Source organism: Condylura cristata, unplaced genomic scaffold (genome assembly GCF_000260355.1).
Source record: "Condylura cristata isolate star-nosed mole 26May11 unplaced genomic scaffold, ConCri1.0 scaffold00012, whole genome shotgun sequence".
Classification (NCBI taxonomy): domain Eukaryota; kingdom Metazoa; phylum Chordata; class Mammalia; order Eulipotyphla; family Talpidae; genus Condylura; species Condylura cristata.
The window spans coordinates 29,045,817-29,062,691 of record NW_004567113.1 but is presented as its reverse complement, the minus strand read 5'-3'; the positions used below and the strand labels follow the sequence as shown (position 1 = coordinate 29,062,691).

At 42.2% G+C, this 16,875-nt stretch overlaps 2 protein-coding genes across 2 annotated transcripts in view; one reads left to right on the top strand and one right to left on the bottom strand.

The window, feature by feature from the left end:
- Window positions 1-368: 368 nt before the first annotated feature.
- NOA1 (nitric oxide associated 1) lies at window positions 369-11,990 on the bottom strand. Its single transcript, XM_004681467.2, has 7 exons — window positions 10,844-11,990; window positions 9,763-9,927; window positions 8,170-8,375; window positions 5,409-5,540; window positions 4,479-4,595; window positions 1,276-1,396; window positions 369-668 (listed from the first exon to the last, which is right to left on the bottom strand). Exons 1-7 carry the CDS (start codon window positions 11,988-11,990, stop codon window positions 469-471), a joined length of 2,088 nt encoding a protein of 695 aa, XP_004681524.1. The 3' UTR covers window positions 369-468.
- A 443-nt stretch (window positions 11,991-12,433) lies between these two features.
- POLR2B (polymerase (RNA) II (DNA directed) polypeptide B, 140kDa) overlaps window positions 12,434-16,875 on the top strand; it is a 38,311-nt gene continuing 33,869 nt past the window's right edge. The window contains exons 1-2 of the mRNA XM_004681272.2: window positions 12,434-12,674; window positions 16,571-16,643. Of these exons, the coding sequence (XP_004681329.1) occupies window positions 12,656-12,674; window positions 16,571-16,643 (92 nt within the window). The 5' untranslated portion in view covers window positions 12,434-12,655. The remainder of the gene's footprint in view (window positions 12,675-16,570; window positions 16,644-16,875) is intronic.

The window sequence follows — 16,875 nt, the reverse complement described above, 5'->3', positions numbered from 1 at the left end:
ACTTGAACCATAACCCCAGAGCTGGAGAAGTACCGATGCAGACTTGTACCAGTTAGATCCTTGGATAACTACACAAAGCAGAGCCAGCTACTCACTCCCAACTTATTTAAGACAATATATTTGGAGAAATTGATTTTTGGCCTTTTTTTTTTTTTTTTTAACATGCAACTGTAAGTTGCCCTCTCAATTAGGCTCCAAATAAATGCTGTCTGGTCTCAAGTAAAAATGTAGTGGGAGAAACCTGAATGCAGCACAACTCCTGTCTAGGTATATTTGCATCCCCAATACACATTCACATCAAACAAAGAAATAAGTTGTACTTAACAAGTGCGAGACATTACAAATAGAGTTCTGAAGAGTATAAAGAGGCAAAGCTTTATTGTAGCTTTATCTAATACAATTCAATGTACATGTCATGTTCAATGTAGTTAGTGTTCGACACGAACAAGGTTGGCTTCATTAATTTCTCTATTTTTTCTTTGTCTGCAGATTGTACAAAAGGGAAGGAGGTTTCTTGGTTTTATAGGCCACACTTCCCTTGATGCGCTTTCCTCTGATGTTGACAATATGTGGTAAGAGAGGGGGCCGAACCGTCAACACCGTTCCTTGAGGCGTATAGCCTCGGAGATGCAGTCTGTCCTTTAGCTGAGGTGTCACTGCAACCCAACCTGTGCAGGGCAGGTGACATCACACAAAATCGTTTTAGCAAGAACACCACTGAAGCTCAAAATGATGTAACAAAGTATTTTTTTTTTTTAAAGAAAGATTTACTTATTTCTATATACCAGAGCTGGGGTACAGGTCAGAGGTGTGGGGGATGAGAGCATTCACCAGAGGCAGTGGGGAACACAACAGGTAGACTGACTGAAATACACTGCTAAGGAGAGCAGTGGTCCCTTCAGGACTGCTGAGGGGCCAAGGGAGGTCTGCCACACCATGTGGGTCAGCTCCCTGGCCCAGGATCAAACTCATGCTGCAGCAGCTTTGGATAGGTTCATAGTGCTGTGACTTAACCCCTCCTGGGGTTAAGCAGCAGGGAGGCACCTCCTCACCATTTTTTAACAAAGCATAAAATACACTTGTGAAAAGGTATACATTTAAGGCTGTATTTTATGAATAAATTAGTATGTACTTAAAATACGTACTTGTATTAATTAAAGGTACACTGTAAATCAGTAAGGCTCCAGATAAATGATATCCAGTCTCAATAAAACAAATAGTGGGAGAAACCTGCATGCTCATACACCTTTAAAAAAGTGACTGGTGTAGAATTACCTGCAGAGGAGAACTTGATGTCTGCCACAGCTTCAGAATCCCCAAGTCCTCCTTCTAATAGAATGTCTTCAGCAACAAGAGGGGGAAATCCTGCCATCCGCTCTTTTCCACCCATTGGAACCTTCCATTGAGATAAAAGATGTTTGGAAATTCAAACTAAATTCCTTGTAAATATTAAAAGAGTATGAGAATCACTGATAAGATAGTTCTGTGTGGGATCAAAAATAAAACACTTTTAAACATTCAACTGTTGGAAAAAATCCCAAATCACTTCTAAGTCAAACAAAAGGCATAGGGAGCTCTGTGCTGAGACCAGCGACACATGTAGGGTGTGCACCTGGAGTGACAACCTGATAGCAGAATCTTGCTTTATTAGTTGACACTGCTTTATAGCCTTCCAGAAAGCTTTATACAGAGTAACAGTGGGCAATTAAGGCAACCTCCTTCCAAACATCTTAGTTCTTACAGCCCTGGCTGGCCATGAAGCTTAATCCCTGCCTCACTACAAGTCCAGGGGACATTTATAATGGGTAAGATTCTGTTTCTATGTTTATAGATGCTGCCACAAGTTAAATGTAACTGAGTGATAACTTCTAACAGGACAACAGGAGGTGGAAAATAACTTGCATACAAATTTCAAGGTAAGAAATATGGTGAGAAGCATCTACAAAGTACTATGGCTGTGAAGAAGTGATGAGTATGTATTGATCCAGGAAAACATTAATGATAAAGGAATGTCTGACCAGCATTTTGAGAAATAGGTCAAAGTTACTATGTAGAAAGATTCTGGGGTAGCATGTATAGACACACAAATTGGAATAAGGATGGTTCAGAGAACCATACCTTAACTGTCCAGAGTATGTCTTGTGGGTGTGTTCTGTTTTAGTGATGAAGCTATCTGTTTAGACTTACTTCTCAGAAGTTACCAAGGAATTATAAGCAGGAGAGAGAACAGAAGTAAGAACTAAAAATACTGTGGCCTCTATATATTTTTGGACTACCTGCTTCACTCTTAGTAATAGTGATGTTTTGGGCTTAATGATTCTTTGGGGGGAGGGAGGCGGCTGTTCTGCACACTGTGGGATTTTTAGCAGCATCCCTGCCCTCTCCTCAGCATCCATCAAATTGTGAAAATGTAAAAGGTCTATAGGCACTGCCAAATATTTTTGGAGCAGAGTTTCTTTGTTACCGAGAATGTGAGGTGGGGTGGGAGGAGGGCCATAAAAACTGGAAGATGGGGTGGCCCTCCCTGGTGGTGCAGCGGGTTAAAAAGATTAAGCCACTTGCGCATGAGTTCGATTCCCGCCTACCCCGGAGGAGACCACATGGCCTGGCAGACCTCTCCTGACCCGCCCGCTGCTCCCCTCAGCAGTGTACTTTGTTGATCTGCCTGTTCTGCTCCCCACTCTGTCTCTGGTGAAGCCTCTCGCTGCCCCTGAGCCTCTGGCCTGTACCCCAGTTCTGTATGAACAAATAAATAAATCTTTAAAAAAAAAAAAATGGAAGATGGGGAAAAAATTTAAGGATCTTGAACACCTAATGAGAGCAGAGTACAGCCTGAATTGTAAGGCTGGGCTGAGATAATGGCTTCAGAGGTAAGAAAACTAGTATACAAGGAGTCCAAGAACAGCTTAAGAAGCCATTTGTGTCACCCAAGGAGAGGAAAGAGGGGTTGTTACTTTGAGAAGTATCAGTGATGTTCATTCTGAAAACTACACAGCTATATCGGGGTAGAGAGACAGAGTTCATTTTTATGAGTCCTGTTATATAAAGTTTTCATTCATGTGCTTCTTAAGCTGTATTTTAACTTATATATTAATGATTTACCTAAAAAGTGAACAAATGTAATAGAACTACCACCTTCTAGTGCAGAAAAATCAACAGATCTTATATTCTATATATTCTGCTTTTCTGCAGTCACCCAGCTTGGAAATCCTACAAGTGTTTGCAATATGAACTTGATAAAACAGTAATTAGCGGTCTCTCTTTCTCAGGAAAGCCAGAAAGAAGTATTCACATCTCAAGTCAAGTTTTCTTGTTTTGACCCTGAAGAAGGATTTTGTGTTTTATATTTTATTTTCAGCTGTACAAGCACCAATGAATAATTCCCCTCTGTAGTACACCTGGTATTTTTGCAATGGATGTATTTCATCACCACCACTACCATCAATAGTACCTAGGACAGTAACCTGCTACCCCACCCTCCCCATACCACAGAGATAAAGGAACCTGCTGCCTAAAGCCATTTAAGCCCAGGCAGTCTGGCTATGCCACCTAGATTAGCTCCCTAGCTGTGGATCGAACTCATGTCGCAGTGGCTGCAGATAGCTTGATAATGCCAGGATTTGAACCCCGCAACACCAGGGAGGCCCCCCATGAGCTTAACTATTACCATACCATGTGTCTTAAGGTAGAGAGCCACTCTCTACCTTAGAACAATGTCAGTGGCACAGTAAGAGGCAACAGGAACTATAAAGCATAGGACGTAAGAACAAAAGTAAGCTTGATGAAAGGAACGGGCAGGATACTTTTTTTGTTTAGTTTTTTAAATATGTGAGAAATTTTAAAGATATTTACAGGTCGATGGAAAGAGCTAGAAGGTCAGGAGAGAAGAGGTGATTTATAGACATCTGGGATTAAGAATCTGAGAGATTCTACCTAAACCAGGGCTTCTCAACTGAGTTTCACTGACATTTTTGAGCAAGTTTTGGACCAGTCTTTGTAGAGGGGGCTGTTTTGGACACCGCAGACATTAGCTTGATCCTTGGTTTCCATTCCTAGGTACGAGTATGACCTCAGTTGTGAGGAAATCTGTACCTTCTCTTCATCTTTGTCTAAATCAACTTTCTGCAATGATGTAGCTAACTAGACATTCGAATGTGGTTAGCACAACTAAAGAATTTTAAGTTTTCTTTATGACTTTATTTAGATTTAACAAGCTCCATGTGGCTATACTACTAGGTAATGTACTAGAGAGCAGTCCCAAAGCTACCCTAGTGTTAGTCCAAGCCAGTTTCTCTTTTCTTACCAAGCCTACTTGGCAAGAACCAAAGGAATCCCAAGGGAGAACAGGGTGAGGGGACTGCTAGCTGAAGGTCCAGCAAAGACACTTGTGTCCAACAAAGGCTTTCTGGGTAGGGCTGTGGGAGCAGCATGGTTTATGTCGGCCTAATCATACAGTCATTACTCAGGTGTCTGCTCACCTTAAGCAGTGTGTGACCCGCATGCTTCTGATACACAGTGTCTGCCTTGTCCAAGGAAGTAATGTGCACGGGAAGGAAATTAGAAGCCACAACTGTGAACCAAGCTGACTGATTGCCCTAAAGAAAGGAAGACGTTATTTTACACAATTAAAAACTTACACAAATAGCTACAAGATAGAATACCTCCACCCCTAAATTATGTTCCCCTGATAAAAGCTTTGGGGTGGCAGCTATAATTCAAGTATATTAATGACAAAAGAGGGGCATACAGTATTACAGGAATAGCATATTTCAATAATTTATAAAAAACTATTTCCTTCTATAGGTTTGTTGATACTATTTAAAAAAAAAGCTTCATTATCAAAACCCAAAACAATATACTATCTGCTTTAACTATTCTGTATAAAACTGGGCTAAAAACATCAATATTCTGTGGGCTTTAATAAAATATGCATGGGTTTTAGGTGCATAAGACCCAATTTCCAACAAATTAGACACAAAATCCAAGAAATGTGCTAATAACAGTGACCTGTCAGTTACATTGAGTTTTACTGGGCATATGTTTTTCCTTTTTCTATTCACTTTGGTAAATGAGAAACAGTTCTGCAGATACTCTGCATAGAGAATTAGTCTCTTAAATGAGTATCACTCAAAAGAGTAGATATAGAAAAGTGTATTATGGGATATAAGAAAGTGTGGAGTTAATACACATTAACTTTGTTTCTAAAGATCTAGCTTATGATTTGCACAAAACCACAAGATAGAATCTTTTCTAAATGTCAAGCTCTATGGGGTATTTAACATTTTATTGAAGATATATTCTAAAAGCTACTATCTTTCAGGGCTCATTTCTTTTCTTCCTTAAAGTAAATTCCAGTACTAAGGTTTTTTTTTTTTTTTTTTTTTTTAAATAGTACAGACTTTCCTTACCTGCAGAAAATCTATGCGGCCGATAGCACCCAAAAATAGAACCATTCCTGGTTTAAGCTTAAAAGTTCTTGGAATAATGGAATTTGTTGGTAAAACAATATCTACTTCTTTTTCTGTTAGAAAATTTAAAATCTGTGGAGCAAAAAAAAATTTCAGAATTTTTCATCAATTTTTATTGAAAATGATGTATTATAATTTAGCTGAAAAATAGGTGGTGAAAAAGTAGATTTCACAATGCAGTAAAGATTCTCAGAATTTGCTGCACATGAATTTTCACATTCTTTATACCTAAATGAATGAATTTACAAGTGTTTTTACTCATTTCATAACTTACTCTCCAGCAATAGAAAGAAAGCTTTATAGGAGTATGATACTTTATTCATAATGTCAGCATCTTCCTCCACATGTCAAAATTGGTGTGGAGTATAACACTGATGAATCAATTCTAAGATACAAGACATATTGCTTTTATTAAGACTTTTAGGGAGGAATTTTCAGCTAAAGGTAAAGCAGTCAGGTACCTCATGGTGAGTACATGTACAATCTTGAAACAAGTAAAGAACTTGAAGAACCTCTTTCTACACTTTGGCCCTCAATTTCCTTGAGTATTTAGCACAATTATATTAAGAATCCTGACTTCAAAGGATGAATTCCTAACCAGACTAGAGAAAACAGAAGTACACGATCCTGATAAATTTTGTTTTAACAAATTGAAACCTGACTTTAAAAAACGAGAAGGTAAAACAAAAAACTTACGTGAACTTGGTTTTTAAGAAACACAAAATGGGAATAAAGGGTCTCCCTGGTGGCACAAGGGGTTAAGTCTCAGCACTATAAAGCTATCTGCAGCCACTGCAGTACAGGTTTGATTCCCTGGCCAGGGAGCTGACACACAGGGCGCAGCAGACCTCTTCTGTTTTGCCCACTGCTTCCGCTCAGCAGTGTATTTCAGTCCATCTGCCTGTTCTGCTTCCTGCTCTGTCTCTGGTGAGTCCTCTCATCCCTTGCACCTTTGACTTGTACCCCAGTTCTTGTATACATAAATAAATCTTTTTAAAAAAAAAAAAAAGGAATAAAAGTACACATGGTTCAACCTCAGCCTATATTTGAAAGGCACAGATTTATTTTTGCAGAAGGCAGGCAAGAGAGGTCTGTTGCGCCATTTGGGTAGTTCCCTGAGTGGGGGATTAAACTCTTGCGGCAGTGGCTGTGGGATAGCTTCATAGGGCTGTGACTTAACCCCTTGTACCACCAGGGAAGCCTGAGAAAAGGCGCATTTTAAAAAAGCCACTTACAATAAAGAAATACTTTAAACTCTTGTTAGCAGAAATCCTAATGCTTCCTTTTCAAAACAGATTTCCTTGGTGTGGGAAACACTAGGTGAAGGCATTAAATAAATACATCAGTAAACTGACAGGAAACAAGTGATCTGGGAGACCTATTATATGTAAAAACTCGATGGCATTCTGCTACCTAGAATATTTAACAGCTATTTGCCTTTCTGACTGACAAGAAGATTTGTCAAGAGTAACTTTTTCCTGACCTCAGTCTAAATGGAAGATTTAATTGAGATAAAAGCAATACATTTACTGTGAAGTTAATGAATTACTGAGAAAGACTGGAAACAATTATTCTAGAACAAAAATAAGTTAAGAATATGTGATCCTATGACACCAAATGGAATATATTCTGAAAATGAAACTAAGTTATCCTGATGAGGCAAAGGAAGGAAAAGTACCTAACATACCAATGTTGCTTCACAGGGAGAAACATAATTTGGTAAAACTGGAATTAAGCAGATTCAGAGGACTTTGTTTTAGGCTGTCATCTGGACACACCGCTAAGCCAATCAATGATTTGGGTGACGACCACAGTGTAACAGTAAAGAAAGTTGTGACTATATGGGATGCAGGTTGAATTTAACTAGATAAGTACAAAATTTCCAAGGCTATCCTGCAACTGGATTAAAAAAATGTGTAAAGGGAAGACAGGTAGAAGTCAACCCTATTCTAAATTTGGCTTATCAGAGGGCACTTATAGAAGAAATTCATTTCCTAGTGCCTTACGTTAAGAACAAAAACAAACAAAATGTGAAGAGAGGCTGGGTTGATGACTAGCCTGTCTCTCAGGAATGAGTTGTAGAAAACAAAGATCATCTGAAGTACATCAGCACAGTAGGGTTCAGTGTTTGTTGGATGAGCTAATGGAAAAGAAGGGTAAGGATGTTATACTTTCAAGTATTTCAAGGTCTGGCAAGGGATAAAAGATTTAAACTTGTTTCATACTGCTTTGAGGAACAATGGATACAAGTTACAGGGAGTCTATTCAGCTCAATACAAAGAGGTCAAAGACCAAAAAGGTCACCTTGGGAGGTAAAGCGATACTGCTTCAGCTGATGGCCACTCCTTCCTCCAGTTCAAACTGGGCACTCTTTTATGGATATGTTTGAGGGAATTCAAGCATGGAACAGGTGAATTACTGCTTGAGACTTAGGATTTTTTTCCATCCTCAATATCTAGGACACTGTAAATGTCTTAGTAACCACGGTGAAAGCCACAATAAACAAGTAGGTTGTGAGTGATGCAGTCTACCAACTGGAATATAGAACTTGGTAGTACTTAAGTTCATGTCTTGAATTGCTTTATGAATGAATCAGACCTGAGTCTAAAATTAAAATATACCTCCTTTCCTGTCTTCTCCCAATTAAGACAGTACTTGTGCAAATTAAAGTCAATGTTTGTAAAAGAAATCAAATACATACACATTTTTCTTTTGTAATTCCAGGGGTGTCATAAAACCAATGGGCATCTTTCACATCCTCTAGGGTCAATTCTACTTGTTTGGTGAGTTTATCTGCAACCACAGCAGGTTCATTTCCCATGTCAAAGGCAAGTGAATCAGCATCAAACTCAAATGTTGCTTCATTCTTCTGTCCTTTTGAATGCAAAAATGTCCTCCCAACTCTTCCTAAAACAAGTCATAGTGACACTATTAGGCACTGCTTTTTTTGGGGAAAAAAAAAGTATTTGTTTATATGTATATATTTTACATCACTGTTCATTTTTTGCACAATATTTGATTTCTGCCTCAGGTGTAGTGCCGTGACCAACTCACCTGTGCACCATCACCACGGCCCCTTGTGCTCCTCCATCCCCTCTCCTGAAGCTTGTCTCTGATGGATAGCTGCCTGCTGATTTTGTTTATTTATTATTTTTTCTTGATCCCTTGTTCCCCCTATACTCCTCCTATAAGTGAAATCATGCAATATTTTTCTTTTTCCTTCTGGCTTATTTCACTGAGCATGATCCTTTCCAGCTTATCAATCATGGAGTGCTTTAAAGCTTTGATTAAAAAAGAAAAAGAAGGCCCTCCCTGGCGGCCCAGCGGGTTAAAGCCCAGCATTGAGAAGCTAAAGCCGCTTCCGATTCCCACCTGCCCCGGAGGAGACCACATGGCCTGGCAGACCTCTCCTGACCTGCCCGCTGCTCCCCTCAGCAGTGTACGCCCGCTGCTCCCCTCAGCAGTGTACTTCGTCGATCTGCCTGTTCTGCTCCCCACTCTGTCTCTGGTGAAGCCTCTCACCGCCCCTGGGCCTCTGGCCTGTACCCCAGTTCTGTATGCACAAATAAATAAATCTTTAAAAAAAAAGAAAAAGAAAATGAGGGTAACACTTGCTCTTAAGATGTGTTTATAAATTCACCATCATGCTTGCGTAGCGAGACCTCCAGCTGCTTGTGTTGTAAGGAAGGACATGCTGGCCGTGGCCCACTCCCCACTTCTACTCTGTGACTCTAGATAAATACCTCTGCACTTTGCCAAAAAGCAGAATGGTAGTCCCTCAGACGCTACTCTGCTGCCTTCCGCAATTTGCTGACAAATGAAACTACTTTATGAAAGTAAGACAGCAGCAGTACCTTTGCTCCCCACCACCAGCAACAGAAGTCAGCTATATATGCTGGGTAGTGGGAAGTGTGGGCTAGGGGGCACAGGAAGAAGGGTTGGAATCCTGTTTAGTAAAGGTTGAAAAGAGATACGAGGAAAGGGGGACAATTTAATCTAAAGCTGTTGCATGGGGTCAACCACCTGTGCTGCTCTGCAGAGACTGTACGTTAGTGGAAACGCTTGCTGCTGATGGCTTGGGGGTGGGGAATGATTGCATGTATTTTCCTAAGCTTTTATGGTCTATTTTCTTAGCATACTGAAATCTAGGTTTCTAACAGCTGCCTCACCTCTAAAGTACCTCTGTGTTTTGTAGGCAATTTCCCCCTACAAAAACTGGCTAGCTCCGGACAGCTGTGTTTCTTGTTGCTCAACAAAGGAATTTAGCATATACTCATTTTCCTAAAATGCTTACCTACTACATAACCATGCTTTTTCAAGCGACTGAGTTGATTTTGTTCTTGCTGACTAAGATCTTCTTCAGTTTTAGTTGCATCTTTTTGAAGCCTTTTTTGCCTCTGAAACATTCGGTAAGGAGTTGGGTTGCAAATAGGAAACTTCAGAAGGTTTAATGTAGTACCTGAAATACCAAAATTAAAATGTTTAAAAAAACAAAATATTTTTAATAAACAGTAGAAGCAAGGGAATAAGAAGAAAAAGAACATTTTGAGGAGCAATACTGCTGGGTACTGATTTATTTTACTTAACATTCATGCCCTCTATAAAACCATTCTTACTTTACAAAAGCGGAAATAGGCTCAGAGATTGGCTCTGGGGCTCAATCAGGATTTGAACCCCAAATCTGCAGGCCTGACTTCTTTCCATTTATATCATACTAGCATCCTGTATAAAAGCACCTTTGTGAATGAGTCAACCCAAATCCAAAAGAGATGAACAATATCAAAGTTAAAAAACTGGTTTCAAAGGAGAAAAAAAGTGATACCTTTAACAAAAGTGATACCTTTAAATTATAAACAGGTTAGGAAGGACCCCTTAGTTTATTAAAATTACGAAGTTGACTTCTCAACGAAGTTACACATATTGCATTAGTGAGTTACTCAAGTGTTAAATGTGAATATGATGCACTGATCACATGAATAAACCCAAGATAAACAGACTAAAATTCAGGGGTGGATAGAGGCTCGGAAAGTAAAAGGAAGTTCATAGAAATACAAAAATAAGTAAGCTCCAAAGGACACCCCCAGGAGAGCAGCCACTTTGCTTTGTTTCCCAGTTTTTCTTCCAGTGCTAGAAAAGTGACAGGCTCCTAGAAGTGCTGCATGAATATTTCTATTAGAAAATTATTAACAGATAACATGATGGTTAAGCATCAAGCTGATGCAGAAGAAAGATGTCACCAAAGTAGAAAACTGTTAAAAGAGAAGGCTCTAGACAGTCCCTGGAGAACATTAAAGGGAGACCTATGAGGTGCCTTGGTCAAGGGCAGAGGTCCAGTTTCTCAGAACACTTAAGAGTATGAGTCTCCCAGGGCTCACCTGGCCAAGGGGAGATGGTGGCTCGGTCGATAGCCTCAGCGCCCTTGGCGATGCAGTAATCGGACGCCAACAGTGTGTTGAAAAGAGTGGACTTGCCAGCGTTGGTGGCGCCCACCAGGTAGACATCGCCGCGGTAGCGCCAGGAGCGCTGAAGGGCGGAGATCAACTCTTCCACTCCATAGCCGGTCTTGGCGCTGATCAGCCGAACGTCCCTGAGCACCGTGCTGGACCTGCCCGACGAGTCGAAATTCTTCTCCCCTTCCCCTGGGTCCTTCTCGCCGAGGTGAGGTGACCGTCTTGGGCCAGGTGGCGGCAGGAGCCCGGCGCGGGCACAGTCGTCCCACAACCTATCCCTGAGCCGCTGCCGGTAGCCAGGGGTGTCCTGGGGCAGCAGGTCTACCTTGTTGCCCAGCACGATCAACTGCTTGGGGCCCAGCAGGGCGGGCAGATCGGGCAGCAGGGCGTCGGGCAGGTCCAGTAGGTCCACCATGTACAGCACCAAGGAGGGCCCTGGGCGCCGGAGCGCGACGCTCACGAGCTCCCGGTAGCTCTCGCGGCTCACCTGCAGGCGCAGGGCACGCCGGTGGTGCACCAGGAGCCAGCAGCGCTGACAAACGGTCCGCGACAGCCCGCCGTCCGCTTGTGCCGCCGCACGGAGGAACTTGTCGCTGGGTAAGAAGCCGGGCACGCCGGGGTCCTGGCAGTGCAGCTCCGCTCCGCAGCCAGAACAGCTCAGGCCGCTCGGCGAAATCTCCGGGTCCAGGAGCACCCCCGCTGGCTGCTCCTTGTGTTTGACCCGTAGCTTCTGCTGCCACCGCTCCTCCCGTCGCTGCTGCTTTTGTCGCTTTTCCTCCTCCTGCAGCTGCTGCAGCTCTCGAAACTTCTCCTGGAGGTTCGTCTCGGGTTCCGTTTCTGGGATGTACTCGGGGAAGAGAAAACGCTCCTCCGTGTCAGGCCTTCCTTCCGAATCCCTAGTCGCCGTCGGGCCGAGAGGAAGCCCGTATCCCAGGCCCGATGGGAGCTGGGAGGCGGCGGCCGCGCACCTCCTCTGGGGGAGCGGATCTCCGAAACCTTGGCGCGCAACCGTAGGAGCGCATCCTGGCAGCAGGCGGCCCAGCAGCCTACAGCTTAGGCGTGCAGGCAGCATGTGGATCGCGGCCCTCGGGGGAGGGGCGGGGCTATCGTACGCATGCGCATTCAGGTACCAGGCACGCGTTAAACCCCAGACGAAAGCCCAGCTCTTCCTCCCGCATCCAGTCCCGTGAGTTCTCGCGAGGGAAGCGCCGAGGCGCGGTTTTCCCATAAAGCTGTGCCACAAGTACCGGGCACCGAGAACAAGTTACACGCTTGAAGAGGCAGCGGGCTTGTTTGCTTTTAAAGTGTCGCCGCGGCTGGCTCGTTCTTGATAAATGAATGTCTTTTGGTCTCGAGATGTGCAAAAGAATAGCATGGGGTGCCGGAGACTTACGCCCCCCAAGTTGAAACCTTTTATTAATTTTTTTTTTTTTACTTTGAGAAACAAAAATCTTACTTTGACTGAACCTGACAAGAGCCTGGCTCCCATGAGCCGGGGGAGGCGTGAACCCACAGTTAATTTGCGCGTGCGCAATTGTGCCTCTCAGCTAATGTTCGCCTACTAATTTTTTTGCGCAGGCGCAGAGTCTAGGTTGTCTTCGTGGGCGGCCTTTGCAGTGAGACGCAGAGTATTCTGGGAAAGTCGGAGACGGAAATTACTACGATTCTCGCTCCCGGTGCAGTGGCTGCTGCGCGCCTCCTGATTTCAAGTTAGGAGCCCCGAAACCGTTTGCCAATATGTATGACGCGGACGAGGGTAGGTGATTGCTCGGAGCACTCCGAGGCCACCCACTGGAGGGGGAGCACGTGGGAAGCTGGAGGATTGAAGATTTGGGGCCTCTCTCACGGCCCGCCACACAAGTGCCGGTGGAGTTGTACCCCATAACCCCCAGGGCGGGGACGAAGTCGGGGATACGAGAAGTGGGGGGGGGTGCAGGCAGTCTAGCATTAGCGTTCGGGGTCTGGGTGACTCTTGTGCTGTTGTCTGTTCCCGGGAAAATCTGAGGCTGCCTTCTCCATTTTGAAATAGCATCACAATCATAATACAAATTCTGTTGTTTTGCCTTTGAAGCAAAAGTCTCCCTTTTAGATTTCCCTTCAGGTCAGAATTATTTGTTGAATAGGTGAGCAGTTTGGGGCGTCAGCATTGTGCCAGGCTTAGAAATGATTGGGTACAAAGAATTGGGGGGGGTACCCATCTAGTTTCACATTATTTCATGCTGTTGTCTGAGTAAACTTCTTAAAAGATGACATAGTTCTCAGATGTATTCTTCTGAACTAGTGCTAAACATCTTTGCACTTGTAGACTTCTAACTCGTGTCTAGTGTCTTTTCAAAACACCCTCTCCGATTTCAAACTGGAGTTTCTTCTAAGTCTGTGACTATCCCTTACACTTTCTCCTATGCCCTCAGCTTCTATGGGGAAAATAGAAGCAAAAGTTAATTCTTGATGTTTTAACTTTTTTTAAAATTTCCTATCTTGATTCTAGAAGTTCATTTGCATCAAACATTATTCCCTTTTCTTAATACCTACCGCCATGGAAGAAAAATTCAAAAAAAGATGTTTTAGCTTAGTGTTAATATAATTTTAGGGCTCACGGCCAGAAAAATATTAAAACACCAGTCTCCTGCCTCTGCTTGGCCATCGTATATAATTACATGTTACACTCTCACCCTTGTCCACCTCAGTAGTGTCACCGTCTCCATAATCTGTGTCGACAGCTCTTAGATTCTTCTCTTCCCAGAGTGCATGTTTAAGCAGAAAGATATAAATGGGGTTCTAATTTCTCCCTTATTTACACACATTTAGGAAATTTTCATGCCAATTCTTAACATCTTTTTCAGTGGGGAAGGCGAGCTATTTACTTTGTATGACTGTGTCATAACTTAAGTAGTGTCTTATTGAAAGATGCTTGGGTTATTTTTGGCCTCTTTCTGGGACAGTGTTACAATGACTAATCTTGTACAAAATACTTTGTCTGATACAAATGTATCTGAGATAAATTCATAGATACAGAATTGTCTGGTCAAGTGATAGGCAAGTTTAACATTTTTCTGGTGGTACTAAATGACCACCATAGTATAGTGATCTTACTAATTTACATTCATATTCACAATGTGTAATACCTATGGGAATAAAATTGAAAATTAACTTTTTTTTTTAAGATTTATTTACTTATGCATACAGAAATGGGGTACAGGCCAGAGGTTCAGGAGCTGTGAGAGAATTCACCAGAGACAGTGGGGAACAGAACAGGCAAACTGAGGTACACTGCTGAGGGGAGCTGTGGGCGGGTTAGAGGTCTGCTGCTCCATGTGGGTCACCTCCGGGGCAGGGATTGAACTTATGCTAAAGTGGTTTTAGCTTTTTAGTGTTGTGCTTTAACCAGGGAGGGCCTGAAAGTTAACTCTTTTTATCAGGTCTACTCTGGCACTAAGTTCACATTTCATTCCTGTTTGTATCCTTTGATGTCTTATTTGATATAACCTCATATGCTTTCTGACTTTCTTTCCCTATTGAGTTTTTTAATATATGAAATATTATTAGATCTCGTCCACAGAGATCTCTTTTTCCTTTTTTCCTCCAATATTTTTCTTTTCTCCTTTCATCACAGCCAAACTTCCAAAATGAATAGGTTAGGGGCAGCCCTGGTGACCAAGGAAGGGGTTAAGTCTCAGCACTATCACTGCAGTGGTCTTATGTTCAATACCCACATATTTTGCTGCAGAGCTCTCATCCCTTGTCCACTGCTCCCTTTAGCAGTGTACTTCAGTAAACCTACCTGTTCTGTCTCTGTCTCTGGTGAACCCCCAGTGGATCTCTAGTCTTTATCCCAGTTCTTCTATGCAAAAATAAAAAAATAAAACATGAATACTCATTATCTCTGTGAATGAGCAAACAAAAAAATTAAAAAGGTTGTCCTTATTTTCATTTACTGTCATGCAAGTTCTAAACTCTTTTGTCTGGATCTGTTCATGCCAATGCACTAAAATGGCTCTTTTCTTTTTTTTAAGATTGATTTATGCATACAAGAACTAGGGTGCCAGCCAGAGGTGTGGCGGGGAGAGGATTCACCAGAGACAGAGTGGGGAGCACATAGGTGGAGTGACTGAGTTACACTGCTGAGGGGAGCAGCGGCTGGGACAGGAGAGACCTGCTGTGCCCTGTGGGTCACCTCCCTGGCCAGGGATTGAACTCATGCTTCAGTGGCCATGGGTAGCTTCATAGTGCTGTGCTTTAACCCCTTTCACCACCAGGGAGGCCCTACTAAAACAGCTTTTAATAAAAATATTGGTGGGCTCTCTAGGTTAGCCTAACTCTTTATTCCTTTTTTTCACCTTTATGTATGAGGGTTGTTTCCCAAGCATGTCAGTCACTTCCTGTTCTCTGCTGCAATTCTAGTACAGGTTACCCCCATCTCTTGACTAGATTACTAATCCTGATTCCTAATTTTTTTTGTGTTTCCAATTGTCTTGCAGCTTTAGTCTATTCTCTACAGTGTGGCCATAGTGGTTTTTCAGAAATGAAATTTTGATCTAGTCAAACCTCTGCCCGGAGGTTAAAATGGTTTCTCAAAGATCTTTGGTAAAGACCAAACTCACCCTTTGTATGATTGCTGACTGAAGTACCTACAAATGGCCTCTCCTGGCTTAGGCTGTACTGTGTAGCAGTAGTAGGACTCAGGGCAACTAAGATTTCTGGAAGCAAGTGTTTCAGCAAACATGGTGGTAGTTGCATTACCTTTTTGACTTAGCTTCTGAAGTTATGCATTTTTTTTTTAAAGATTTATTTATTTATTTATGCATGCAAGAGCTGGGGTGTAGGCCAGAGGTGCGGGGTGAGAATATTCACCAGAGACAGAGTGGGGAGCAGAACAAGCAGATTGACTGAAATACACTGCTGAGGGAGCAGCAGTTGAGGCAGGTGAGATCTGCTGTGCCATGTGGGTCAGCTCCCTGGCCGGGGATCAGACTCATGCTACAGTGGCTGCTGGTAGGGGCTGCAGATAGGTTCATCATGCTGAGACTTCTTGTACCGTCAGGGGGGCCCCTGAAGTCATGTAGTAGTATGTGGAACTTTTTTTCATCTCTGTCTTGATGGCAGAAGTAGCAAGGTTATATTACAAAAGAGTAGGTGAAATACATGTGATAGTCATCCATATGTGATGGTTGTGGCTGTTTTGGGAAAGTATAGCCTGTCATGTCTGTATGTGCATGAAATGTTGTAACAGAATATTCCACTTCAGGGTAGCCAGTTTTGGAACTCTTTCTAGCGCTATTCCCTTACTTTAATCTCTGACGAGTTGATTGGTCAGAGTTTACTGTTGATCTTGTTCCTAATTGTCATTATATTCTAATGAGAATTACATGGACTGTTTGGAGAAGATGGAAATCGTACGAATTTGTACAACATACCCTGAACCTTTATAATAATGCTTGTTTATCTACCTTTAGAAAATCTCTGTAACAGACCTAGCTCTAATAGACATATATGTGCGATGTCATTGATGTAGTTCATTGAAATTTTAGAAAGGTGGAGTGTATGGATCACTATTTATTCAGCAGATCTTAACTTCAAATCTGTTACTTCAATTCATAGGAGCAAGATGTTAATTGGTAACATGGAAAATAAGTGCAATATTTCTTTTTGCAGATATGCAATATGATGAAGATGATGATGAAATCACTCCAGATTTATGGCAAGAAGCATGCTGGATTGTAATCAGGTAACTTTTTAGACCAAACTAAGTAAGCCTTAAGAGGCATTATAACGTGATAAATGAGGAGTCTGTACTTGGAAATAAGGTGGGCCATATGAATATGTAGTTTATTGCTTTAATTCTGCAAGTTTTGGACTTACAGAAAGGTAAGTCTAGAAAAGGACTTGTACATACACTTCACCAAGATTTCTAATGTTGGCTCATATAACATTTTATGTTTTCTCTATATCCAGGCTTT

Coding starts and splice junctions, on each gene's coding strand:
- NOA1 (XM_004681467.2), bottom strand. CDS start 11,990: ATGCTGCCTGCACGCCTAAGCTGTAGGCTGCTGGGCCGCCTGCTGCCA. Junction 9,928..10,843: donor CACCATCTCCCCTTGGCCAG/GTGAGCCCTGGG, acceptor TTGGTATTTCAG/GTACTACATTAAACCTTCTG. Junction 1,397..4,478: donor CGGGTCACACACTGCTTAAG/GTGAGCAGACAC, acceptor TCTCAATGGAAG/GTTCCAATGGGTGGAAAAGA.